Here is a 26,910-nt window from a genome sequence, read left to right on the forward strand (position 1 = left end):
AACAGATTGTGAGGTCAGCCTGGTGAGAGGTGAGAAGAGGACAAGAACAGGTGAGAAGAGACAAGAATGGGAGCATTAAGAAAAGTTTCCTACAGGAGTTGGTGTATAAGAAAGAATGGAGAGCAGATGCAAGAGATGGTGGAACCCACTTTGTTCTCTAAAGAATTCTCTAAGTTTCCTGTGGTGGATTGTAACCATACACACTCCTTGACGACACCACTTTCCCACAGGATTTCTGCCCAGCAAGAGACATGGTCACAATGACCCCTTCTTTGGAACACCTTGTAAAGCTCATTGGGCGTTTCTCAGAACTATAGAGTAGGTAGGGAGAGGAACCATTTTATTTCCATGGGAATGCTGAGGCCTACCTAGGGTTTGAGATTAGCTCAAGAACATGTCTGTTAGCAGCAGAAGTAGGTTTCGAGACCTTCCCATGAGTGCTCTGACTATACTACTTTGCCTCATCCCACATTACCTGAATCACGATGGTCCTACTATGGAATTTTGAGGCTCTCTAAGGCTATTCTGAAATCTATTTACAAAGGTTCATTGTTTATTTGAGAACATTATATTCTCATCTGCAAAATTCTATCTGGAAAAATGACAATCTTAAAGTCTAAATGGCTTTGTGCACCCAGATAAGTCTTAGAATACAGAAGAGACACCAAAACACCTCAGGTATTCAGTACTTTATATGAAATATATTTACCTCAACAAAGCAAGAACACAATGTTGAATGAAAGTTGATCCACTACTGTGTAAACACTAATATGATAGAGTATCTCTAAGCTTTTTTCCTTTTTGCTTGAGGAAGATTCGCCCTGAGCTAACATCTGTGGCCAATCTTCCTCTATTTTTTGCATGTGGGTCGCCAGCACAGCATGGCTGATGAGTGGCGTAGGGCTGTGTCTGGGATACACACCCATGAATCTGGGCTGCCGAAGTGGAGGGCGCAGAACTTAACCACTACACCGTGGGGGACAGTCTCTCTAAGTTTTTAAAAAGATATTAAAGTATCTTTAATATGAAGCAATTGAGGATTGGAAAGTAGCTGTCTTCCAAGTTAGATGAGACAGTTCAAAGGACACAGACATAACTTAAGTGGAACTTTTATAACACTTCCTATAGAAAGATAACCATCCTGATAAACAGGGACTTTTGTATTCTTATCTTGCCTTTTGCAATGCGGGAGCTATAACAATAATACAGTGGGGACTTGGGAGTGCTTCCTCAGCAGCAAGCTCTTTTTTTCCTTCAGTAATGAATTTCTTCTTGAAAATTAAAGACTCTTCTCTAGTTTTATCTCTTCACAGGTTATCACTCACTCTGCTACACTTTCTAAAACACTTTCTAGCTTATAAACCTACAATGGCTTTCTATTGCAAAGAGAAATCTTGAAAGGCAATGTGGTAGAGAATAAAGAGCCTAAACTAAGGTAATCTGCATTGTAGACCTTACTGGCAGTGGGGGGAAATGAACACCTTGAGGTCTCTGTCTTTTATTTTTAAAACAAGTTATATTTCCAGCTTTAAAATTTGGGTATTTTTTTTCTCTGTAGCATTCAAGGCTCTTCATCAATTAGCACCATCTATCCAACTCTCTCTCTCTCTGTATATATATACAGCCAGTATGAACCTCTCATCTCAGCTGGCCTCCTCACTGTCCTTTACACAGTTTTCAAACACTTTACTGTTATCATTTTCAGAATGAAAGCCCATCTTCCTCCCTCCTTACCAATAGACAGGTTTCCTTTGTGGCCCATCTATTCCAAATTTCCGCTTACAGCTGTGATAATCAAAAATGTTCCCAGACATTCCCAAATGTCCCATGGTTGGCTAAATCACCTCCCTTTTGAGAATTATTGCTTTAGAATGTGACGAGATAGGTATCTAGTAGTACCAGGTAAGCCAATTTATGGCTAGATTTTAGTTGTCAGGATAAGTTTATATTCTGTATTATCACTTCTACACACTTTGTCTTAGAATTCCTGTTTATATTCCTTTTGTTATTGGCATTTAGTGGGTTAAGAAATGAAAGTTTCAAGACCAACATCAATATAGTGCTTTGAACTATATTAGAGGAGCCTGGCTACCCCTGACGTGTGTCCTATGAGCTTCAGGCTCACGTGAGTTGCTGTGCCCAGAGGTAAACAAAGAAATGAAAACCAAACAACACAGATGGTTTTAGAGGTCCTGTAAATTCACAGAAAGAGAAAGCTTAAAGGAAACCACAAATATGCTAAATGAGACATGACATTTTAAAGATACTGTTTCCAGGGGCCAGCCCAGGGGCACAGAGGTTAAGTGCTCAAGTTCCACTTCAGCAGCCCAGGATTCACCAGTTCGGATCCTGGGTGCGGACATGGCACCGCTCGGCAAGCCATGCTGTGGTAGGTGTCCCATGTACAAAGTAGAGGAAGACGGGCATGGATGTTAGCTCAGGGCCAGTCTTCCTCAGCAAAAAGAGGAGGACTGGCAGCAGATGTTAGCTCAGGGCTAATCTTCCTCAAAATAAATAAACAAAGATACTGTTTCCAGAACTAAAGTAAAGCTAGGCAGGGGATGTGAGAAAATCAGTGGTTGTTAGAAGTTTCAACAAGGAACAGATGGTTCTACTAAAAAATGAAACTACCTCTTCAAAGAAGCATAGTAACCTTTATGAATTTGTGTTAGAAAAGCAAGCAGGGATTGGAAGGAGAATAAAGAAAGGGATTTGTGCTTAACTTCACTACAATTGAGATCTTATTTGTATACAGTGTATGTCCCAAGTCCCTTATATGTTAATATGTTTAGATGAACTCGACATGGTAGAAAAAGGATGCTATTACAAGGGGAAAAAAGACAAGTATGGTCTTTGGAGCAGAAATGAAAATCTTCCTTCAGCTTCTTGATATTAAGGGTAGCAGTACAAACATTAAACCATCCTTTCTGTGTCTCTGCTTTGTAACATAAGGACCGTCAAGAATAAAACTATGATAAGCGATGCTTGACTCTAAGACTATGTAGAACGTGATTTCACATCTCTTTGACATTACAAACCGTACTTCATGTAATATTTCAGATCTTTATAAATATCATTTATCTTGGTACTAAAGGTAAATTCTAATTATTTATGCTTCCCATTTTTTTAAGTTCCATAATCACAAGAACGTGTTACATAAGGGGTGACTTTGTCTCATGTCAAGGCTAATATAAGAATCTTTATTATGCGACCTTCAAAAAGTACTTATTAATTATAAGTTAGAATTTAATTTTAGGCACAAGCATGATAGGTAAAAAACAAACAAAATAAAATTGAAAAAACTGGAGCTTAGAGGAGCTGCAAATTGTTAAAGGCACCATGCTAAAATAACACAGAATAACATGACACCTTCCCTTTTGTGTAAACCCATGATGGAGTTCCCTCTGTTTCGTTTATCGTATCCTTTCTGATAACTTAAGGATATGAAAAAAAAGTCAGAATGATGGTTAAGTACTCAGAAGTATTTTAAATAATGCAACACCAATATGCTTCAACAGAAATGTATTTTTTAACAGGAAAAGTACATTATAAGGTATGTATCAGAATATGAGGCATAAACTAATGTGGAATTCAAATTTTAAAAAGACAAGATATTCACTGTATTACAAAGGTAACAAATGACAAATCACCCTCAAAATCTAACATTTTTCTCTAAGCACTTAAGCTGACTGATAGACTGAAAATTTTTATATTGTTAATGGTACATTTCATATTGTTAATTACAAAAATACAACTAAAAATCGAAAAACATTCCTAAAATTAAAATCGCTCAAGTTTAAATGTCAGCAAGCATGATGAAACAATCAGGTAGATCACCCACAATTTCAAGGATGACCATTTTCTCCAATGATTTTCCAAGATAGAGTCTAGCTAATATAATTTGCCTGTGAACATACGGCCTGTTGACTAGCCCCCACTGATGTTTCAGTAGGGGGATGACTACAGTACTTTTTTGATAAACTATAGAGTAGTTATTCAAAATGAAACTGAATAAAACTGGTTTCCTTTTGAGGATACATATACATCATTTCTCTTATTTTCTTGGATACCATAAATTGGAAAAGTCCCCAGACACTTATAAACATGAATATTATGCAATATATAGACTATAAACCTAGTGTTATTAATAAATATTCATATTGAACATTACATTTGTGAATACTTTCTTCCTCATAATAACTGTGTAAATGAAGAGGTAGCTGTGTGATACCGTGAAGAACCAAGAACACTGATACTTCCAGTTCAGTTCACTAGATTAGATCGGGTTCTCAGAAGCATAATGTACATGAAAAGTCAATATTTATGTACTAAATGAAACACTGTACTCTGTTGTCTCTAGCTATATGCAAAGTCTTATGTCCTTGGACATACGAGAGATCCAAAATAACCAAAAATCATCTTGAAAGACTCAGACGTCCAGGTTTCAAAACTAAAAAGCTGCAGTAATCAAGACAGTGTGGCACTGGCAAAGAACAGCATATCCTGTAGATGATTCAAAGAGAATTGACAGTGCAGATATAAACCCTATCATTTATGGTCCACTAACTTTTGACAAAGGGCCCAAGCCAGTTCAATGGGGAAAAAATAGGCTTCTCAACAAATGGTGCTAGGACAACTGGATTTCCACATGTAAAGGAATGAATTTGGACCCCTACTTCATACTACACAAAAAATCATTTAAAGTGGATCATAGGCATAAGTATAAGAGCAAAAGCTACAAAACTCTTAGAAGAAAACACATGAGCAAGTCTTTACGATGTTAACTTAGGCAATGATTTCTTAGCTACAACATCAAAATCACAAGTGACAAAAGACAAGATTAATGAGTAGGAAATCATTAAAATTAAAACATTTGTGCTTCAAAGGACATTATCAAGAAAGTAAAAAGACAACCCACGAAGGGGAGAAACATATTTGCAAATCATATATCTGATAAGAGATTTGTATCCAGAATATATAAAGAACACTTACAACTCAACAACAAAAAGACAACCCAATGAAAAAATGGGTAAAAAATCTGAACAGATACCTCTCCAAAGAAGATGCACAAAGATGCCAACAAGCAAGGGAAAAGATGCTCAACATCATCAGTCTTCAACGAAATGCAAATTAAGACCACAATGAGCTAACACATCTCATCACATCTACCAGGAGGGCTATAATCAAAAAGATGGACAATAACATGTACTATTGTTACATTTTTTTGTGAACAAATTGGAACCCTTATACATTGCTGATGGGAATGTAAAATGGTGCAGCTACTTTGGGAAGCAGTTTGGCAGTTTTTAAAAATGTTAAACATAGAGTTACCATATGACCCAACAATTCCACTCCTAGGTATACACCCAAAACAACTGAAAATATATATTCTCACAAAAACTTGTGCATAAATGTTTATGGCAGCATTGTTCATAATAGATAAAAGATGGAAAATTTCCAAATGTCCATCAGCTGATGAATGGGTAGACAAAATGTGGTATATCCACAGTATGTGATATTATTCAGTCATAAAAAGGAATGAAGTACTGATATCTAATAAACGTGGATGAATCTTGAAGTGAAAGAAGCTAGTCACAAAAGACTACATATTGTGTGATCCTGTTCATATGTATGTCCAAAATAGGTAAATCTATAGAGACAGAAAGTAGATTAACAGCTGCATAGGGCTGGGGAATTGGGGGTGGGGTGTGGCTGAGGAGTGTTTGCCAATGATTACATTCTTTTTGGGGTGACAAAAATGTTCTAAAATTAGATTATGGTGATTGTATAATCCTGCGAATATAGTAAATGTCATTTAAATGGGCAAACTTTATGGTGTATAAATTATAGCTTGATGAAGCTAAATTTTTTTAAAATGTTATATTCTGTTTAGTAATAAAGAATTTTTCTGAGATATAAAAACATCATAGTTACCTTAACTCTTTCCTAGCATTTTGGTGGTAAATTTTTATACACAGTGAATATCATCAAAGGCAACCCCAAACCAAATGCTAAAAAGAGGTCCTTTGTACATACATCTGCTGTTGGTAGTGGAGTTAGTTTTTAATCTCAGGTTGACCACTTTGCACGCAGCATACTTTAACCTGCTGTTGGCTACTTCCCAAAATGACCACTCCTCTACTGCCCCGGTCCAACAAAAAAATAAGAAAAGGTTGAGCCAGCCCTGATGGCCTAGCAGTTCAAGTTCAGCACACTCCACTTTGGTGGCAGGGGTTCAGTTTCCCAGGCGTGGAACCACAAGACTCATCTGTCAGTAGCCATGCTGTGGCAGCAGCTCACATATAACTACAAGGACCTACAACTGAAATATACAGCTATGTACTTGGGCTTTGGGGAGGAGAAAAAAAAAAGGAAGAGGAAGATTGGCAATAGATGTTAGCTGAGGGCAAACTTTCCCAGTAAAAAAAAAAAAGATTACATAATTATTTCTTCAATATGCTTATGTTACACATCCAGATGAAAATAGGTTAAAGATCTGTTCCATAGATTAGAGCTATTTATACTACATATCATTACTTTTTAGAGTCATAAGTCTTAGCAGCAAGCTAGCTTTGCAGATAGAAATGTAAACTTCTAGTATTTTTATACTTTTTATGATGGAACTTCCTCAGACTTGTTTATGAGTTTTTCTATTTGGGGTATACTGAGAAAGAGCTACATAGGATTAAAAATGAAAGATCTTTTAAGGCAACTTAAAAAAACTTATTATCCCCACTTGTAGTACTTACAGGTTTTCTCCAGAAAAATAGTTGACTCACAGTCAATTTTTAATTTTGGAACAACTTCTTGTTATCAATACACTTCATGTGCCTGAAACATCTTCCTCACTAGCTACTATCTTCCATCTCACTCTAAAAAATGCAAACTAGTTCAAATCTAACCTGAACAGAACACAATTTGGAATCTGACTTTAAAATATATATTATGCATTTTGAAGAAAAAGTCACCTATAAATATATGCTTTGGGAGATTATTGGTACATCTGCTTATCAGTATATTTTAAAAGATTACCTTTCTTCCCCCTCCACACTCAGGTCTCTGTTCCACTTATTTTCATACAGTCTCACAATTTTTTCTCTCTCCAAGAATCTTTTCAGAAATATCTTGTTTCCCTTTAAATAAATACCAAGACCAGGAGAAGGACGGTGAAGCTAGGTGACCCGAAGTTCTATGCCACCAACAGGCATTCAACATGCAGAAACTTTTTCACAGGTGGCAAAATTCACTAGACATGAGAAAAATGTACAATGAAAGTTTTTGAGTAGCTTTTTATTACTCCAAGAATACTATCTTGTAAGCCAATTTTAACATTATCCAGAACACAGCACTTACATACTATGAGATAAAAGTTCCTTATGGTGTCTTCGGAAATTACTACAACTTTACAACCTCTTATCTGAAATTTCTTTGGCCTGAAATGTTTCAGAATTCAGAACTTTTATTAGAAAGGTCTGTCTGCCATATATTATGCAACACCTCCAGCAAGCGCTAGAGCTGCACTGTAATCAAACACATTAAGATTTCTGTAGAAAACTTAGGAATATTCACGCTAAGTCAATATTCAGTTATACATGGCCTCAGTTCTGTTCAGGTCAGATTTACTATTAAGGGAGTTAGGAAAGACAAAAGATTGGCATCTGTAATAACATAGTAATTTGAAATGTAGTTCTTAATGTTTGGTATCTAGTTCAGACTCACTGTAAACTATTGGTCTTTTCTTTCACAAAACTGAAAGAGTATTTAAAATGAAAAAAATGAAACTATATTTCAGGAGGTAAACGGAAAATAGATTAGCCTTGGAAACTAAGTTAACCACATTATGATTTTCCTCTAGAACTTGTCTAGCTCTGGTTAAAAAGGCCATTTCTTGGTGCGATAATGAAAGACATCAGATCAACCCCAAGCTTTCAGTGTGAGCATCCCTGGAGGCTTCAAGGATCTCAGGCAGCATGAAGACCTGGAGGAAGATAGGGAGGCCCTGGATGGCGCAGTGCTTGAAGCACACCTAAGCGGGCAAACTTCAGCTTCAGTGTATGAAGGCAAAGACAGGTCAACTAGGAATCTGTGTGGTCAACTGTTCTCTTGCCAGGACACAGGAAACGCGTTGGTATAAATTCTTGTTTGGAGGCTGCAAAAAGCGTCGCACAGAGAAGGGGGAGGAGTGGCTGATAAGTCAGAGCTGGGGCTAGAATAGAAAAGGAAACAGGGTGCCCAGTCTTGTACAAGTTGGGTGAAAATGGGTCTGAGCAACCCGTTCCTGCGTCGGTCTCCGAGGGTTCGGTACCTGCGTGGGCGGAGCACCGCCGACCCAGAAGCCCCGCCGTATCTCGGGCCAGGGCGCTGTGCTCCACCTGCGGCAAGCAGTTAACTGCTGCCCGACAGTGTTCACACAGTCCATGTGCCATCCCGCGAGCCCGTCCCAGGCCCACAGCCTAGAATCCAACCCCGCGCAGAGGACACCCACGGGAACAGCGAGCGGGTCCCACTAGAGCGCAGGCCCGGCCCGCCCCCCGCTTCAAGTACGGGGCGGGACCCTCGCGGCTTTCCATCCAATCCCTGTTCCCCAATGTTCTCGGGGCGGGACCCTCGCGGCTTTCCATCCAATCCCTGTTCCCCAATGTTCTCGGGGAGGGACCCTCGCGGCTTTCCATCCAATTGCCGCTCTCCTTGGCTGCCGCTAGGGAGCCGACTGGCTCGGCTGCGAGGTAAAGCAGGCGGGCGACGCTGCGCCCCCTCCCTCCCTTAATCCTCAGCGGGTGGGGGAAAGTTACGTCCTGTAGAACGGAGTTAAATAGTGTAGAACGACGGAGGTGTCAGGACTCAGCGAGGGTCTCCTGTCATCAGTGATCTCACCTGCCGGGGTCGGAGAGGTACCCTTGAGGTTGGGCCGCTAGGCTGGTCCGCTGGCTGGTCCGTCGTGATGTTTGGTTGGAGTTGTCTCTCTCTTGGTGGCCTCTTGAGTGTGCAGAGCTGCCCTTGGGTTGGTGGGAGGAGTCTCCGCTCTCGTCGCCGTCTGCTCCTCCTGGAACCAAGCGTTGAACGCTTGTCCCCTGCGACAGGGCGCCGGCACCGGATACCTGGGCATCGGGATGTACTTTGTATCCTGTGGACCTGTCTAATGGAACGGAGTACGATTGTCCGAAACCTAGTTAATCCTGTAGTAATTTTTATCCAGCTCTCTAGCAGATGGACTTTCGCATGTGTTGGCTGTGATTACCAAAAGTTGAGTCTTGGGGCCTCCCAACCCCTGGCTTGTCTGCCTTCCACCCTCTTTCCAAGTTTTTGTTAATTATCCCCCCCCTGCAATTGTTAAGCTTCTTTCTTCCTTCCCACAGTCGCCAGGCTTGTGATCTCAAAACAGAATTGTTGCAGCAGGCTACCGGCAGTCCTAAACAGTTCATCTTGGTGTACTGGTATGTGACAATCTATTTTTTTACTTGTTTCTGATTGACTTTCCGCTTTGAGTTTACATCTTAATGCCACCAGGAAGCCCACTGTAATTGAATCCAGTGTCCTCATTTTCTAAATGCATATATAGGTTCTTTTGTAATTATATTATTTAATTTAATCTTTGTGGTTGAAAATTCATGGCAAATAATCCTTCATGAAAGAATCTGATAATTCATATTTTTAACATGTACTTCCTGGTGAGGTGAGATTGTAGTGAGAATGGAATTAGTAATCTTGGTCTCAGTTTCCTAGAGTCTATTAAGTGGCAGGGAGGTACACAGAGAATAATTTATCTTTTATATATATGTGTATTAGTTTCCTATTGCTACCATAGCAATTTATTACAAACTTAACAAACTTTTTTTTTAACAGTTAAAAAGATAAATTTATTATCTCACAGCTTCTGTAGATCTGAAGTCCATGCGGGTTTTAGCTGGGTACTCTGTTTAGGATCTCACAAAGCTGAAATAAAGGTTTCTGTATGTCTGGGCTCTTTTCCGGAGGCTCTGGGGGGCGGAATCCACCTGCAGGCTCATTGAGGTTGTTGGCAGAATTCATTTCCATGCAGTTGTAGGACCAAGATTCCCATTTCTGTACTGTCAGCTGAAGCCTCTCTCAGTTCCATAAGACTGACCATCTGCATCTTCAAAGCCAGACAACACCTCCAACACTTTTCATGCTTTTAATCTCCCTGACTCATTGTCTGCCACCAGCTAGAGAAAGCTTTCTGCTCTTAAGGGCTCAAGTGATCAGATTAGGCCCACCTGGATAATCTCCCGACTTTAAGGTCAGTTGACTGTATAAAATAACACAGTCACACTCATGGAAGTGATAATCTCATATTCATAGGTTCTGTGGATTAGAGGGAGTGGAATCCTGGGGGCCGTTCATAGAAATTCTATCTAGGATAATATGGTTGTCTCTACTAGATTATTTTTATAATGTGCTTTTGCAGGCGGTTTTTAAAAAAATCCTAACAACTCTATCTGATTATATGATTATCCTCTCTACAGATAAGGAAATTCAGTTAAAGTTGGTTGTCCAGAGGCACGTGGTATTTGGTCCTAGATCTACATTTCCATTAGGTCTAAAACCATGTTTATGGATGGTCAAAGAGAAGTGCAGCCAAAGTCATTAGATAGGGAGAAACTATGAGATCTTTGTTGTACCTCATTTTTGGATTCTCTCTTTATATTAGTGGTATAGGCTAAGCTCTTCTACCCTAGCAAAGAAAGGCCAGAATACAATGGCATGAATAAGATAAAAGTTTTTTCATACATGTAGAGGAAGGAGTCCAGAGCTAGTAGATTCTGACAGCCTCAGTGCATGGCTTCCAATAATAGGTCCAAGATGCCGTTCCAGTTGGCACTACCTGCTAGGCAGTGAGAAAGAGAGAACGCACAGGGAGAGCACATGTAGTCCTTAATAGGGGCATGACCTTTGTGACATACATCACAAACCTGGACTTGAGCTCCAAGGGAGAGTAGGAAAGATACAGTTTTGTGGCTGTATACCCAACTAAAACTCAGGATTCTGTTAAGAAAGAATGGGAAAAATGATATTGGCTGAAAACAGTCTCTGCCACACCCTTGTTTTTGATGGTTTATTCTGTAACGTTCTATGAGTGGAATATTTTGTTTGGCTTTGCTGTTAGTTTTAAAAAGTAGTATTTAAAGGACAGGAAATTCTTATTCAATATTAATGTTCTTGATTTCTCAATTGCTATTTTAATATATAATTTAATTTATATATATTTATATAATTTAATTTCTTTGAGAAATCTCATTTTTCATTTAGCACTTACATACATCATTCATTTTGATTTAGTTTTGAGTTAGTTTGATTTCTCTGATGAAAATTAATACAGTTGTGGAAAGTGTTGAAGATTGCTTTGGGATGTGTGAAACCATTCTGCATATCTGCATATACCATCTGCACAGTTAGGTCACAGCAGCTTGTCATGTGATTTGTGTATACTATAATATTCTGTAACTCGACAGTTGGATGACTTTTCCACACTTCTTTATACTTTGCTCTTCAAAATTCTTTCTTTCAGCCCATCCTTTTCTGCATCTGAATTGTACTTCCCCATTTAGACCTCCTGCAGGTCTCCTCATCCGCTATCGTGTAGCCTTTATATACTTGGAAGATCGCGGTCAAACAGATCTGGGCTTGAGTTGTTGCTTTGACTTTGGGCAAGTTACTAAATCTCTCTTGAGTTTTGGTTTCTTCATATGTAGAGTGGCCGTGAATGCCATCATTCAGAGATAATATGAAGATTAAGGAGATAACACATTTTCTTTAACACTGCAGTACTTGGCAAATAGTGGATGCTCAATTAATGATAATTATGCCGTTCCCATTGATCACTCCTTAGCCTCTAGCACTGTGAGTCTATACTTTAAAAAAAAAATTTGTTTTTCTCTCTCTGACAAGTTTATGAATGCCTTAAGAACTAGCATCAAGTCCTGGGTAGCCTGTGGTCCCTAGATATTAATTTGGTGAATTGGAACTAGCATATATAAGAATATTTATGAGATTGAAGTTGTGAGGGCTTTTTTCTTTAGTTTTCCGATTGTGATTGCATCATGGAAAATCAGTTGGCTAAATCAGCTGAAGAACGAACATTTCAGTACCAAGATTCTCTTCCATCACTGCCTGTTCCTTCACTTGAAGAATCATTAAAAAGATATCTTGAATCAGGTATGTTTGTAATCTTCTAGTGTATATTAATTTTGTTAGCAACTTAGAAAACTGTGAAATTGTTAGAAGTTGATGAGGATCTAATTGCTTTTTCCTCTAGGCTCATGATAATTAAAGTATTCTTAAAATGTCCAAAACTTCTCCTCTCTCATGTTAATTTTTCCATAGTTTGTAAAGCCAGATAGTACTATTAGGCTTACAATAAAAAGTAGTAGTCCTCTGCCTCATCCCGCCTTAAACTGGGAATCCTGCAAATCCCACTCCCTCAGGCAAGCATTTTCAAATATTGTTTCTGTTTCTTGTGTTGTTTATCTCTGGATTTAAACCAACATTCTTATATTACTATTTCTTGAATTTTTAGTTGTAAATATTTTAAATTCGTTCCTAAAAAGATGTGGGTTTAACTTTCTGTATCTCATAACCTTCCTTCCCCCTACACCCAATGTATATGTGATCCAACATATCCACATTTTCTCTCTCATTCTCTCAATATAGTGGTACAAAATCACCATTTGGGATTAAATTAGTATTAAATCAGGTTTCACCTGATTTAAATCAGTATTTATTTGAATTAAATCGCCTGACCATTTAGGGTTTATGGTTATGCGATTATTCACAAGAGAACCATTCAGTGTACTTTGATTATCTTTTTGCTACATTTTGTTTTTCCTCATTTTTCATTTGCTTAGTACTTTGTATCCATAATGAATTGAATTCCAAACACTTCAATACACTGAAAATCCCTGAATTTAAACACATAAGATATTCTCTTAGTTTCATTTCTTCTTGGAGACATCTCTGCTGGGGCCCTCTACTCTTCTGGTTCAGTCAGCATTCACTTTTCTTGAGCTGGCTGGACAGCTGTTATCCTGGGGCTTTCCTTCGGCCACCATCCTGGCAGTTCTCTTCGCCTCTCTCTCCTGTGTTGGATTCTCTACTTCCTGGATTCCATCTTCCTCTTTATCTTCCCTCATTTTGGTGCAATGTATCTTCAGTAGCTACTTGAGAAAGCGTGTCTAGGAGGAAAGGAATCTAAGACCTAAAAATGAATGTATTTTACATTCATACTTGATTGTTTGGTGGAGTATAGAATTCTGGGTTGGAAATGATTTTTCTTAAGAGTTTTGAAGAAACTGTTCTTCTTGAGAAATCTGATGCCCCTCTGATGTTTGATCCTTTATATGTGACCTGTTGTTTTTTACTCTCAGGATGCCTTTGAGAACGTTTTTCTTTGTCCCTACCATTCTGAATTTCCCAGTGATGTAGGTTTTTACACGTGTGTAGGTATTTACATTTATCTCTCTGAACACTCAGTGGGTTCTTTTAGTTTAAAAGTCATGTTCTTCAGTTCTAAGAAATTTTTAAAGTATGTTTCTTTGATAGTTTTCTCCTCCCTTTGCTCTCTGGAATTCCTATTACTTAGATCTGGGTCCTTCTGGGCTAAGCTTTTAGTTAAAAAAACTGTTTCCCTTTCATTATTTGTGCCTTTCCCTTTTTGGTCTATGTACTGTTTGATATCACCAATCCTTTTTTTGTTCCATTCTGCTCTCTGACTCATGTGAGAGGCTTTCCTCAATATCTGGTAATCCTTAGTCATTCATATTTAAGAGTCAGACCTTTAAACCTGATTGGGACCTCTGTGTGCATGGGTAGGGCTTCGAGGCTAGGGGACCTTATATTAAGCCTTGTAGGGTAATAGGGCAGAGGTATAGCAGTTCCATTAGGGCATAGCCAAATACTCCTTTCTCTTGGACTGACTGGTTTCCCCAAAGAAGAATCCTCTCATCTTTTGTTCAGAAGGCATAAGCCTGACTGCTAGTGTTTTGGGGGCTGGGTAGGGGAAGGGGGCTGGAGGACTCATTGTTCTGGGTGTATACTTTCATTATAATCCCTGTTTTTCAATATGGGGTAGAACCTATGTATTCAGTTTGTCTGGTTCAACTCCTGAGAGTAAACCTCTGGATTTCTACTGGCATTGGGAGGAAGTTGCCTGGCTTTCTAGAGTGGAGAAAGAGATCTGCAGGGTCTAGCGTGGATGGCGTGGTTGTCTGCTGCTTTTAAAGACTTTCCAACAGTCCTCCTGTTTTGAGCCTTCTTTGCCCCTTGCCTTTGGGAGCCCACCTGTGTTGAACTGTTGAAGCTTTCTGGGATTCTGCTGCAGGGATGGGGCTGCTTCTTGGTTTGCACCTAACCCCACCCTGTCTCCTCCTCCCTTCCATCTCCAGGGTTTAGATATTAAGTTTCTCCGTTCTACAAAGTCAGTTACCGGTTTCCCATGTGTTTTCTAATTTGTAAAATGTTAGTTTAACTTGTATGCTGTCCTCTCTTCTTTCATTTTCTTTGTCCTTATGAATCTATGCCTTTTTTATTACTTCACTGTCATTTTAGTGAGTTTTCAGGAGTGGAAATAAATGTATGTATTTAGATCACTTTAACTGGAAACCCTCTGATTTTTTTTATATCTTCTTTTTCTCTCTTTTTTCTTATCTACTCTCATCTGGAAGTTCTAATTTCTTTTTTTAAAAATTCACTGATTATTCACTTTTTTTGATTATTCACTTCATTTATACTTTCTCTGAATACAGCTTTTGAATTGAGTTTAAGATAAGACTTTGAAGGGGCTGGCCCAGTGGCTGAGTGGCTTAAGTTCGCGCGCTCTGCTGCAGGTGGCCCAGTGTTTTGTCAGTTCGAATCCTGGGCGTGGACATGTCGTTGCTCATCAAACCACGCTGAGACAGTGTCCCACATGCCACAACTAGAAGGACCCACAACTAAGAATATACAACTATGTACTGGGGGGCTTTGGAGAGAAAAAGGAAAAAAATAAAATCTTTAAAAAAAAAAAGATAAGACTTTGAAGAGACAAAATAAAACAAAAGGAAGATATTAATATTAATGTCCCTTGATTTCTATTCTACTTTCATCTACAGCTTAATTTTCAGAACAGTTTTTCATGGACTAAGAACCCTGTATCCTTTTTTTTCTTTTTTGAAGGAAACCATTATTGGCCACAAGACACCCTAAACAGCTCTGGGCAGGCTTTACACTTAAATTTACATACATATTGCATATATACATAATGTTCAAGGCTTTGCTTGAACATTAGTGGAAAGGAGCTTAATTTCTATTATTCGTGGCTAAACAGGATTTACTTTCCTATTGACTAATAGCTAGACGATAGCTCTGTCTTTGTCATTTTAACTATCATCTTGGACTATTTTAAAATAATTTTTCAGACCATGATTATCAGATTACATAATATCCACTGTTTTATTTTTTATAGTATTTTGCATTGTTGCTTTTCAGCCATTATCATGTACTAAATTATTGTAACTTATTGGGCTTCTGTGATAATGAATACATACATAGTTGTTTTACATATCTGAGTCTTAAGGTTTGTATAAGTAATAAAAATTGAGGTGAGTTTGTGGTACTTGATGTCTAAATACTTTAATGCATATTTTTTCTTTATAGTAAAGCCCTTTGCAAATGAGGAAGAATATAAGAAAACTGAAGAAATTGTCCGAAAATTTAAAAATGGGATTGGAGGAGAATTACACCAGAAATTACTTGAAAGGGCAAAAGGAAAAAGAAATTGGGTATTTATGTTATTGTGCTTATAATTAGGAAATTGATGCTTAATGAATTAAAAATAAAAATGTATGTATATTTTGTTTTAAAATTATTACTTTAAAAATTCTTGAAGTCATTGTTGTCATTATCATTATCCAAAAGAATGAATGAATTATTTAACTCTGGGGAGTTTTGAGTGTTGTGAGTGTGCTCCTCTCTTATCATATGGGGAATTTGTTAAAATGCAGATTTCCTGGGACCAGTGATTCTAATTCGGTATCTCTGGAATGGGGGCCCAGAAATCCTTATTTTAGCAACTATTCCCTATGGTTCTGATGCAGGTGATCTGTAGACCATGCTTCAGAGAAACATCTTGTCCAGGTAATCATAGGCTAAAAAACCCAAAACACTAAAGTAGACATCTCACTTAGGTGGTGTACAAATATCTAAATAGTGCAGGGGAGAAAAAGGGCCATTGCAGAATTGGAATGGAGAATGATTATGAGTATTCTATGTTTCAGTTATATAGACTGAGATGTTGGTATAATAATTATTGAGGATCTCAGTAATTTTCCACAAGGAATCTTCTTTGACCTCTTGAGCTTAAACTACTCTTATTTCTATAGTATGAACCAGAGAATGAGTTTTCATAATTAGAAAACATTGCCTTAGTATAGAAATAATGATTGTAACTATCTTTTAGTTTTAGAAATAAAAAGCAAGCTGATTTTTTCATTAGCCATTGATACCTATGATGGAATAATAAAATTTTCTACTTCCAGATTTCTTTATTTTCAGTCTTGAAACTTGAGTGCTTTTAATTAAATCAGAGTAAAGGTAAAGAAGTTGTTCTGTCTGTATCTTTTTCACTTATATCTTTTTCTGAATGACTGATTATAGTTTATAACATCAATTTCTTCAAAAAGAATGCCAAGCAATTTTATGAGATCTGTTTACTTATGTATGAAATTCAATTGTGTATTGTGAAAGAGGTACACATAGAAAGTAGTGTCTTTGAGAAATCTAAATTAGTTTTTAGTCCACCAAAAAGTTTTTATATTTCTGATTTGATATTTCCGTTTTTGCTTGGGAAAGGAAAATTGTAAATGCCTTAATAACTGTTATATTTAAGTGAGGATTTGTTGAATGCATGTTATACACCAGGTGCTCTGAGAAAACACACTTAAGTACTTTGTTGAGTATTTGTGACAATTTGATCTGTCTGAAGGTGTCTTTTTAGTGCTTTCTTGTTTCATGTTTTTGATAATGTAGTTAAACTGAATAGTACTTAAGATCCTTCAATTCTAAAGGAAAGAAATGATCACAATAGCATTTTTCAATATCTATGATGATTTAAAACAAGAACATACGTTAAGTATTGAAGACTAAAGCAAAAAGAACAAATTTAGCTCTTTTTTATTTATTTATTTTTTTTGCCAGCACTTACACATTCAAGTATTATCAATATCATTAGGCTGATGTTTTTAATTTCTTTTAGCTGGAAGAGTGGTGGCTGAATGTTGCATATCTGGATGTTCGTATGCCGTCACAACTGAATGTCAACTTTGCGGGTCCTGCGCCCTATATTGAACACTATTGGCCTCCAAAGGAAGGCACCCAGTTGGAAAGAGGAAGTATAAATCTTTGGCATAACTTAAACTACTGGCAGCTATTAAGAAAGTAAGGATAGTTATGTGAATTTAGTAACAGATTTACTCAAGGTCTCAGGTAGCAAAATGTTGAGAAGCTTGATTTAGTTTGGGGATGAATGCTAGAGTTGTGACTGTTTAGTTTATAAGGTTTATAATGACTTCTTGATAAAAAATACTTGTTTTTGTTTCAATAGAGAAAAAGTGCCTGTTCATAAAGTTGGAAATACTCCTCTAGATATGAGTCAATTCCGAATGCTATTTTCTACCTGCAAGGTGCCAGGAATTACTAGAGATTCAGTTATGAGTTATTTTAGGACTGGTAAGTAGAAAACTTGGGTACGTTTTTTGGTAAAGGCATTAGGATTTGGGTAGTTTTGTTGTAGTTATGACACTGTGGAGCATACTCTTTTGAAGAATATTCTTACTGGATTTTGACTAATCAAAGGCTTTTTGTGAACCTATCTTTCAGTCATTCTGATTAGTTGGAAGTAATTTATGGGAATGGATTTTCTAAACTATATCTTTGATTCTCTGCAAACCTGATGCTCACTTTGCTTCATTTGAGAGTTTAAATTTTAGTTCAAGAGTAGAATTATGAATCAGAGTATTAGGAAATCCGGAGCATATGATCTGGATCCTTCCCTTTCTACCCTCGTTCCTTCTTATCTGAATTCTCTTTTTGAGTGTTTTCTTGTGTGTGCTCCTCATGCCCCATTTCTCTTTGTGGGTGTGCCTTTTTCCCCCTTATATGAGATGAGAACCTCGTATCATTCTTCTTCAAGGCACTAGAGTTCAGATTGACTCATCAAAGTTTTTGTTTTTACTGTCAGTTTAGTAGCCTGGTGTTTAATTTCTGCTTGGTGTCCTAACATATCCTGAAATGGAAAATTCTGTTGTGGTAACTGCTAGTTTTAGTTTTAGTGACTGTTTTAGATTAGGTAGTCAGGGAAGGCCTCTCTGAGGATCTGAATGATAAGATGATCCAGCACAATTTTTTGGCTTTTTATTTGTTTTTGTTTAGTTCAGATTGTTGTTTTTGTTATGTATTTTGGATTTGTAGTTAGAAGAATTATTCATAGATTGGTTGTGAGATAAAAGAGAAAAGGTAGAATCAGAAATGACTTCAAGATATTTGGCTTGAGTAACTAACGGGGTGGATAGATGTGTTGCTTTATGAGATGGAAAAAATTGAGGGGAGATATTTAGGGAGGAAAATCAAGAGGTCCCTTAGACTATGTTGAGTTTAAGATACCTTTTAAATATCTAAGTGGAAATGTAAATAGGCAGCTGGATACAAAGTTTGGAGTTCTGGGGAGAATTCAGGACTGCAGATATAGATTTAGGAGTCATCATTAGCAGGCATAGAAATCGTTTTTAAAGCCATAAGAGTAGCTAAGCTTTCAGAACAAATATAGGTGAAGATGATCAGGGGAACCATTCTTATCACAATCAAATGCAGTATTTGGTGGTCAGAGGAGGAGGAGCCAGCAAAAGAGACCAAGGTAGGAAGAAAACAAAGACAGTGCTCTCCCAGAAGCCAGGAGGTGGAAGTGTTTTTTCTAATGCTCCTGAGAGGTCAAATGAGATAAAAATTAAAAGTGACCACTGGATTTGTCAACGTGATGGGAAGAGAGGCTGTACTTGACAAGAGCTGTCTTAGTGGAAGTTGTGCAAGGGAGCTCACCTGGAGGAGATAAAAGCAAACTGAGGAAGAGGTGACAACATTTGGAAATTAATGCTTGCAAAAAAAGTTTTGATTTGGGGGCTGGCCCCGTGGCCGAGTGGTTAAGTTCGCGCGCTCCGCTGCAGGCGGCCCAGTGTTTCATCGGTTCGAATCCTGGGCGCGGACATGGCACTGCTCGTCAGACCACGCTGAGGCAGCGTCCCACATGCCACAACTAGAGGAACCCACAACGAAGAATACACAACTATGTACCGGGGGGCTTTGGGGAGAAAAAGGAAAAAATAAAATCTTTAAAAAAAAAAGTTTTGATTTACAGTGGGAGATATTATTTTTGTTTTTGTTTTTGTAAAAGATGGGTGATAATTATATCATAGGAATGACATAGGTGAGAAAGAAAAGTAATCTTGTAGGAGAAAGGATAAGGAGCTAAAAACATTGAGAAGGTAAGAGCTGAGAGGATCAAGAGCAGAAAGGGTAGAGGGATTGGTCTCTGACAGGAGCAAGGATGAGAGGGAGTGAAAGTGTGAATCTGGATGGAGATAGATTGGTTAGTTTTGTTGTTGGAAGATGAGGAGGTCCTATGTATTACTTGTGTTTTCCTTGGTGAAATAAGAACTGAGGTTATCAGCTGGGGTGGAAGATCTGAGGAGAAAGGAGAAGGTTTGAAGCTATTTTGGAAAGTGGGAAAAGCAAATATGCTGTGAAAGTGTAGGGCAGCTGAACAGTGTTGAGTACCCTTTTGAGATGTATATTTATGAATTTAAAGTTAGATTAGATGGTGTGTTGGTGTTTTTTTTCTTCAGCATCAATCAGGGGCAGGTGCAGAGGAAAAGAGAGTGAAGGATTTAAGGGTTTTTGCCAGGGAAAAATTATAATGTTGGGCCATGGAATCTATCCTGGTTATGGAGGAAATGTGTGTTGAGGGAGAGGGCAGCATGCAGGCTGCTGTGACTAAGAGGATAGTGTCAATAAGGAGGCACTTGTTAGAATGAGTTTTGTTTTGTTTGTTTACTTATCCCCTAAGAGACCATTAAGACTGAGTCAGTCATGCCTTTCATCCTGTTTACCTCATTTTGCCCAAGAAGTTCAGACTTCCCCCTGTCATCTCTTGTCATCTGCATTCATGGATTTGTGCATAGCCTAATTTGATTCAGGTTCCCTACTACTGTGACCCACCCCCCCTCATTCCCCAAACACTTCTGCTCTACTTTCTGGACCTCATGGTCAGCAAAATCCATTATATCCTCAACTTTTTCTCCAAAAGTTCCTGTTTCCTTCTGAAAGGTACTGTCACTGAAACCTGGTTATTCTTTGAGCCTACTACTTTCCTTATAACCATCTCAAGTGGGGATTTTTTTTTCTCTTATACTTTGGTACTAGAAGGCGTGTAGGAGATGTTGGTGTCCTCTTTATTTCCCATCACCCTTTCCATTTTCCTTTCTTCCTTACAATTTATTCATGCCCTGGGCATTCCCCCCTCAACACACACACACAAGATGCTATCAGCTTGTATGACCACAGCATGTCAGTGTTGCGGTGAATTTCCTTATGATCATTCCTCTTCATTCAATGATTGCTTTAGCACCAGTCTCATTGTCTTGCTTTCCATTACTACCTCAGTCACATTCTCGATGACTTTAGCTTCCAATTATAGATGATCATGGCCTCTCCTTTCCTTAACTTTCTTCCCGCAGGAATCTCTATCTCTACTCCTTCTCAGGCAGCCACCCACTCCCATGGTCATACCCTACACCTTGTTATTATCAAAAACTTCATTACCTCTAACATCTCAATTGTAGGCATCTCACTGGCATCTCCACTTTTTCTTCCCAACTCACTTCCTTTAGTAGTCCACCTCAGCCACATTTTTCTTTGACCACATTGTGACTTACAATTCATTTACCCTACTACAGTTTTTCGCAGTTCCATTTCTCCCTCCACCACCCCCAGTCTTCACTTCTGTCTGTGGTTTTTCACTGTAACCGCTCCATTGAATACACATTCAAATCTTTGCCCACCCACTCCCTCCCTATCCCAACCCCAACCATTAAATTTCAATCTTCTGTCTTATTTCTACATATCAAAGATATCTACCCTAGCAATTTACTTGGCCAGAGAAAACCACAAAACTTCACTTACTTTTCTCAGTTAAACCTCAAGTGGACCCACAGCGCTACCTTGCCGTATTCTTTTGTCAGGTCATTCTCTCACTTCTAGAGAAGACTGTTTCATGCCTTGTCCTTCCTTATTCTCAGCTAGTAAATTCTTTTCTTATTCTCAACAAATATGAAGCAATCTTTCCATCACCAAATTTACCAGCCTATCTGATTAGGCAGAATAATGGCTCCCCAAAGATGTCCGCTTCCTAATCCTTGGAACTTGTTGAATGTGTAGGTTACATGGTAAAGGGATATTAAGGTCGCAGATGAAGTTAAGGTTACCAATCAATTGACCTTGAGATGGAGAGATTATCCTGGATTATTCAAGTGGGCCCAGAGTAATCACAAGAGTTCTTGTAAGTGGAATAAAGAGGCAGAAAAGAGAACAAAGAGATGGCAGCATGATAAAGTCGTGATCCTCCCTTGATGGCTTTGAAGATGGATGAGCCCACGGATGTGGGCACCCTCTAGAAGCTGGAAAAGTGAAGGAAACAGATTCTTCTAGAAACGGATTCTCTCTCTTCCTCCAGAAAGAACACAGACTTGCTGATACCTTCATTTTAGCCCAGTAAGACACATTTCAGACTTCTGGTCCCCAGACCTGTAAGATAATAATTTTGTGTTATTAGTGGTAGTTTGTTACAGCCGTCATAGAAAACATACTCATTCAAATATTTACCCATCTTGCAACCTCCTTGTAATACATTAATGCACAGTCATATACTTTGCCTTCCCTTGTTTAAAATGGATGAACTGTTCTGCCTCCTAAGGACAACCCTTCTATATGGTGCACTGGGCCCCACTTCCTCTTGCCTAATCAAGGACCTTGCTTCTGGATTATCCTCTTTCTCTGTGCTGCATTATCAGTTTTCCCTTTTTACTGGACTGTTGCAATCTGTAATATCTCACATCTTAAAAGAAACAAAATTGACCTCTTGTCTCCTTCAAGTGTCACACCCCAGTCAAAGCCACCATCACCTTTCACTTAGGTCATTCTCACCTGGACCACTTCGGTCACCTCCCAATTGACCTTGCTGTATATTCTCTTGCCTCTTATAATCTCTTCTTCATATAGCAGCTGGAGTGACCTTTGTAAAATATTAATTAGGTTACGTTATTACTCTTCTCCTTTAAAACCTGCATTGACTTCCTTCCCATCATACTTAAAATTGAAAGTCCTTTATGAGGCCAATATGATCTGGCTCCAACCTTATCTACCATTCTACCCTTTTCTCTCTCTGCTGCAGCTGTACTGAACTTGTCTTCCTTTAAACAAACTAGCTCATTTTTGTCCTAATGCCTTTGTACTTGCTGTTTCCTCTGCCTGGAACTCTCTTCCTGCAGATATTTCCATGGTTCCCTCCTTCACTTCATTTAGGTCTCTGCTCAAATATCCCCCCTTGGGCTCATCCTGAGGTAGCACACTCCTGTCAAGTCACCCCCCTCCCCACCATTTATTGATTAACTTGGCATCAAGTTTATTTTCCTTTGTCTTTGCCAGCCCTAAATTTTGGATAGGATTTGGTTAGTAGACAACAGCAATAAAAGGTTGCGGTGGTAGATGTAAAAGGGTATGGGGATTTTTGAAGGGGAAGAGAGAAGAAATGGTTTGAATGTAACCATGAGAGACAAGGAAAATATATACCTGACCTCTTAGGACTTGAGGAAATAGGATACAAGAGAAAAAATAGTAGTGCTATCAGGACATGATCCTTCTTCATAGTTGATGAATAGATTTCATGGGATAATGTGTATCAAGCATTTAGCACAGTTCCTTGTACATAATATCAACCAGTAAATTTCCTTCCAGTAGCAGTATGTCTTCTCTAACTTTCTTCTTCTTTTTCCTTTTTCCTTTCTTAAAAGAAGCAGGGATCGTATAGGAAGAACCTTGTCAAAGGGATTAGTACTTGAAAAATGGGGCTAAATCAGAATAGTCAAAGGTTTACAGCAAGCAAATAGTTTTGGGGGAGTTAAGATGTGCTAGAGGAATCATAGAATCAATTATCAGTGGTTTACCAGTTGTTATCAGAGCCTTAAGTAAAACTACAGATTGGGCAAAATTCTTTCTCCTTGCTACTCAGGCATACAGTGCCCTTACTCTACTAAAAACGATTTTATTGAGAAATCATAGCCAGGTATTACTGCAATTAAATTATCTGAACAATCAACATTAAAATATTCCCAAAGAGAAACTTGTTAGTTTATTCAAATAGCTCTCCTCCAGGATTCCTCTGCTACCCTTTTCCCCTTCCCATTCCTACCCATAAATAAAGCAAGAAATCCCTGCAGTAGTTTGGGATTTATGTGAGTCTCAAGGTGTACAAATATTTGAAACTCCCATGGATTTCTAGATGTTTCTAGAAACATGGACAGGTTTCAAGAGCTTCTATTTATATCATAATAACTGAAGTTCCATCATCTTATTAAAGTGTTTGTGTTCATGTGATACAGTTGATGAATATATGATAAAATACTGGAGGAATGGTTATTTTTCCCTATTGGATGTAAATATGCAGCTTTACTCTTGTTTAACTTGAGGGGTTTGAGTCTTATGGTTTCTGTTTCTTTTTCCAGAGAGTGAAGGGCATACTCCAAGTCACATTGCAGTCCTCTGTCGTGGCCGAGTTTTTGTCTTTGATGCAATACAGGAAGGATGTTTGATCACCCCACCAGAGATTCTCAGGTTTTCAAACTACTTTCTTGAGTCTTGTTAGGTCTTAAGCCTATGCTTAATGTTCAGAATTGCTTTTTTATAAGGTGAGAGTAAGCTTAAAAATAAGAATTTTATATCTGCTGATTTTTTAAAAATCTACTTTTTTGATTTAAATTAATTTTGTTTTACTAGATACATATGAGTATATTCTACTTGGAGAAAAGGAAAACATTACAAGTATTACCAATCCCATTCCCCACCCCAGAATTAATCACTGTTACTAGTTTGGTGTACTCTATCCTTCCAGATCTGTTAGAAAGAATTTATATGTACATACAGATTTTTAAAATAGAATATGTATGTATATTTTATACATAGTGTGTATTACATACATAGAAATGGCAGTATATATGTAGTATTATTTTGTGTGTTTATATTCTTAAAGTGTATTCTGGAAAATTTCAACATGTAGAGGGAACTGTATAATGAAGCTCTTCATGTCCTCTTCCCCAGCTTCAACAGTTGTCACCTAGCTTCAACAATTATAAATTCATAGTCTTCTTTCAACTGTACCTCCTTGTACCCTTTCCTTTTCTCACCCATGGATTATTTTAAAGAAAATCTCAGACATAATAGCCTTTCACTATAAATATTTTAGTATGTATCTCTAAAATGTAAGGACTCTTAAAAACATACATGTACAGTACCATTATCACACCTAATGACTTCTAAGAAATTAACAAGAATTCTTTAATATCATTAATGTGCAATCAATTGTTCAAATTTCCTAGATTGTCATATAGAAGTCAAGTTGAATACATCTATATATATTTTAAATTATTTTTGTTAAGTATTACAAACATACACAAAAGTGCACACAGAAATATACAGGTGAATACTCATGTAACCACCACCCAGGTCAAGATGTAGAATGTTTCTAGTACTCCAGAAACCTCCTTGTACCATTTCCCAGTTACTGTGCTTTCCCTCCTTCCCAAGGGTAATTGTTTAGGTTGCTTACAGTTTTTATTAGTACAGAAAATGCTGCTGTAAAAATTGCTGTACAAATCTTTTGATGCCCTTGTGCATGCATTTCTGTCTGATTACACCCAGGAGAGGACTTGCTGAGTCATAGGGTATATGTACATCCAAAATAGTTGTACTAATAAGCACTTCCACTAGTGTATGAGTTTTGTAGGAATTCTTTATACATTCTAGATAGAGATATTTATTGGCTTATTTTTATTTTATTTTTATTGCGGTAACATTGATTTATAACATTATATAAATTTCAGTTGTACATTGTAATAATATTTCAAATTCTATGTAGATTATGTCATGTTTACCAGCCAAAGACTAATTACAGTCCGTCACCATACACATGTACCTAAAGACCCCTTTTGTCCTCCTCCCCCTCCCCTTCTCCTCTGGTAACCACCAATCCAATCTGTATTGCTATGTGTTTGTTTGTCATTGTTTTTGTCTTCTACTTGAGAGTGAGGTCATATGATATTTAACTTTCTCCCTCTGACTTACTTCATGTAGCTAGCATAATACCCTCAGGGTCCATTCATGTTGTCACAAATGGCCAAATTTCATCATTTCTTATGGTTGAGTAGTATTCCATTGTGTATATATACCACATCTTGTTTCCCCATTCATCCCTTGATGGGCACCTAGTTTGCTTCCAAGTCTTTGCTATTGGGAATAATGCTGTGATGAACATGGGGTGCAGGTATCTTTATGCATTTGTGTTTTCAACTTCTTTGGATAAATACCTAGCAGTGGAATCATATGGTAGATCATATAGTAGATCTATTCTTAATTTTTTGAGGAAACTCCATACTATTTTCCATAGTGGCTGCACCAGTTTGCACTCCCACCAGCAGTGTACGAGGGTTCCCTTCTCTCCATATCCTCTGCAACACTTATTTTTTCCTGTCTTGTTAATTATAGCTATTCTGACAGGAGTGAGATGATATCTCATTGTAGTTTTGATTTGCTTTTTCCTGATAGTTAACGATGTTGAATGTCCTTTCATGTACCTGTTGGTCTGTTGGTATATCTTCTATGGAGGAATGTCTGTTCAGATCTTTTGTCCATTTTTTAATTAGGTTGTTAGTTTTTGTTGTTGTTGAGGTGTATGAGTTCTTTGTATATTTTGGACATTAACCCCTTGTCTGATATATGGTTTGCAAATATCTTCTCTCAGTTGTTAGGTTGACTTTGTTTTGTTTATGGTTTCCTTTGCTGTGCAGAAGGTTTTTACTTTGATGTAGTCCCATTTGTTTATTTTTTCCATTGTTTCCCTTGCCTGGTCAGACATGGTATTTGACAAAATGCTGCTAAGACCGATGTTGAAGAGTGTACTGCCTATGTTTGCTTCTGGAAATTTAATGGTTTCAGATCTTAGATTCAAGTCTTTATTCTATTTTGAGTTGATTTTTGTGTATAGTGTAATATAATGGTCTACTTTCTTTTGCATGTGGCTGTCCAGTTTTCCCAACACCGTTTATTGAAGAGACTTTCCTTTCTCCATTGTATGTTCTTGGTTCCCTTGTTGAAAATTAGTTGTCCATAAATGTGTGGGTTTATTTCTGGGCTCTCGATTCTCTTCCATTGATCTGTATGTCTGTTTGTGTGCCAGTACCATGCTGTTTTGCTTACTATAGCTTTGTAGCATATTTGTAGTAAATCAGGGAGTGTGATACCTCCAGCTTTGTTCTTTTTTCTCAGGAATCCTTTGGCTGTTTGGGGTCTTTTGTTGTTACATGTAAACTTTAGGATTCTTTGTTATATTTCTGTGAAAAATATTGTTGGAACTTTGATAGGGATTGCATTGAATCTATAGATTGCTTCAGGAAGTATGGACGTTTTAACTGTATTAATTCTCACAATCCAAGAGCACAAAATATCTTTCCATTTCTTTGTTTCTTCTTCAGCTTTATTCAACAATGTTACATGGTTTTGAGTGTACAGATCTTTCACCTCTTTGGATAAGTTTGTTCCTAA

General features: G+C 37.8%; 1 protein-coding gene and 1 long non-coding RNA gene across 16 annotated transcripts in view; one reads left to right on the plus strand and one right to left on the minus strand.

Moving 5' to 3' along the window:
• Nucleotides 1–26,910, plus strand: part of CROT (carnitine O-octanoyltransferase) — an 85,896-nt gene that overhangs the window by 22,641 nt on the left and 36,345 nt on the right. For 2 of the 15 annotated variants that reach the window (XM_070265585.1, XM_070265587.1), the window contains exons 2-7: nt 9,357–9,434; nt 12,039–12,174; nt 15,649–15,773; nt 17,246–17,427; nt 17,594–17,718; nt 23,820–23,928. In XM_070265585.1, the coding sequence (XP_070121686.1) occupies nt 12,060–12,174; nt 15,649–15,773; nt 17,246–17,427; nt 17,594–17,718; nt 23,820–23,928 (656 nt within the window). In that variant the 5' untranslated portion in view covers nt 9,357–9,434; nt 12,039–12,059. Of the gene's footprint in view, nt 1–8,561; nt 9,244–9,356; nt 9,435–12,038; nt 12,175–15,648; nt 15,774–17,245; nt 17,428–17,593; nt 17,719–23,819; nt 23,929–26,910 lie in introns of those variants that run through there. The other 13 variants (XM_070265583.1, XM_023639107.2, XM_070265582.1 and 10 more) reach the window with 13 other exon arrangements.
• Nucleotides 20,474–26,910, minus strand: part of LOC138923892 (uncharacterized) — a 35,353-nt gene continuing 28,916 nt past the window's right edge. Inside the window, exons 2-3 of the long non-coding RNA XR_011438128.1 lie at nt 22,243–22,330; nt 20,474–21,843 (exon numbers count right to left, since the gene is read on the minus strand). This is a non-coding gene — a long non-coding RNA (uncharacterized lncRNA). The remainder of the gene's footprint in view (nt 21,844–22,242; nt 22,331–26,910) is intronic.

Source organism: Equus caballus, chromosome 4 (genome assembly GCF_041296265.1).
Source record: "Equus caballus isolate H_3958 breed thoroughbred chromosome 4, TB-T2T, whole genome shotgun sequence".
NCBI lineage: Eukaryota > Metazoa > Chordata > Mammalia > Perissodactyla > Equidae > Equus > Equus caballus.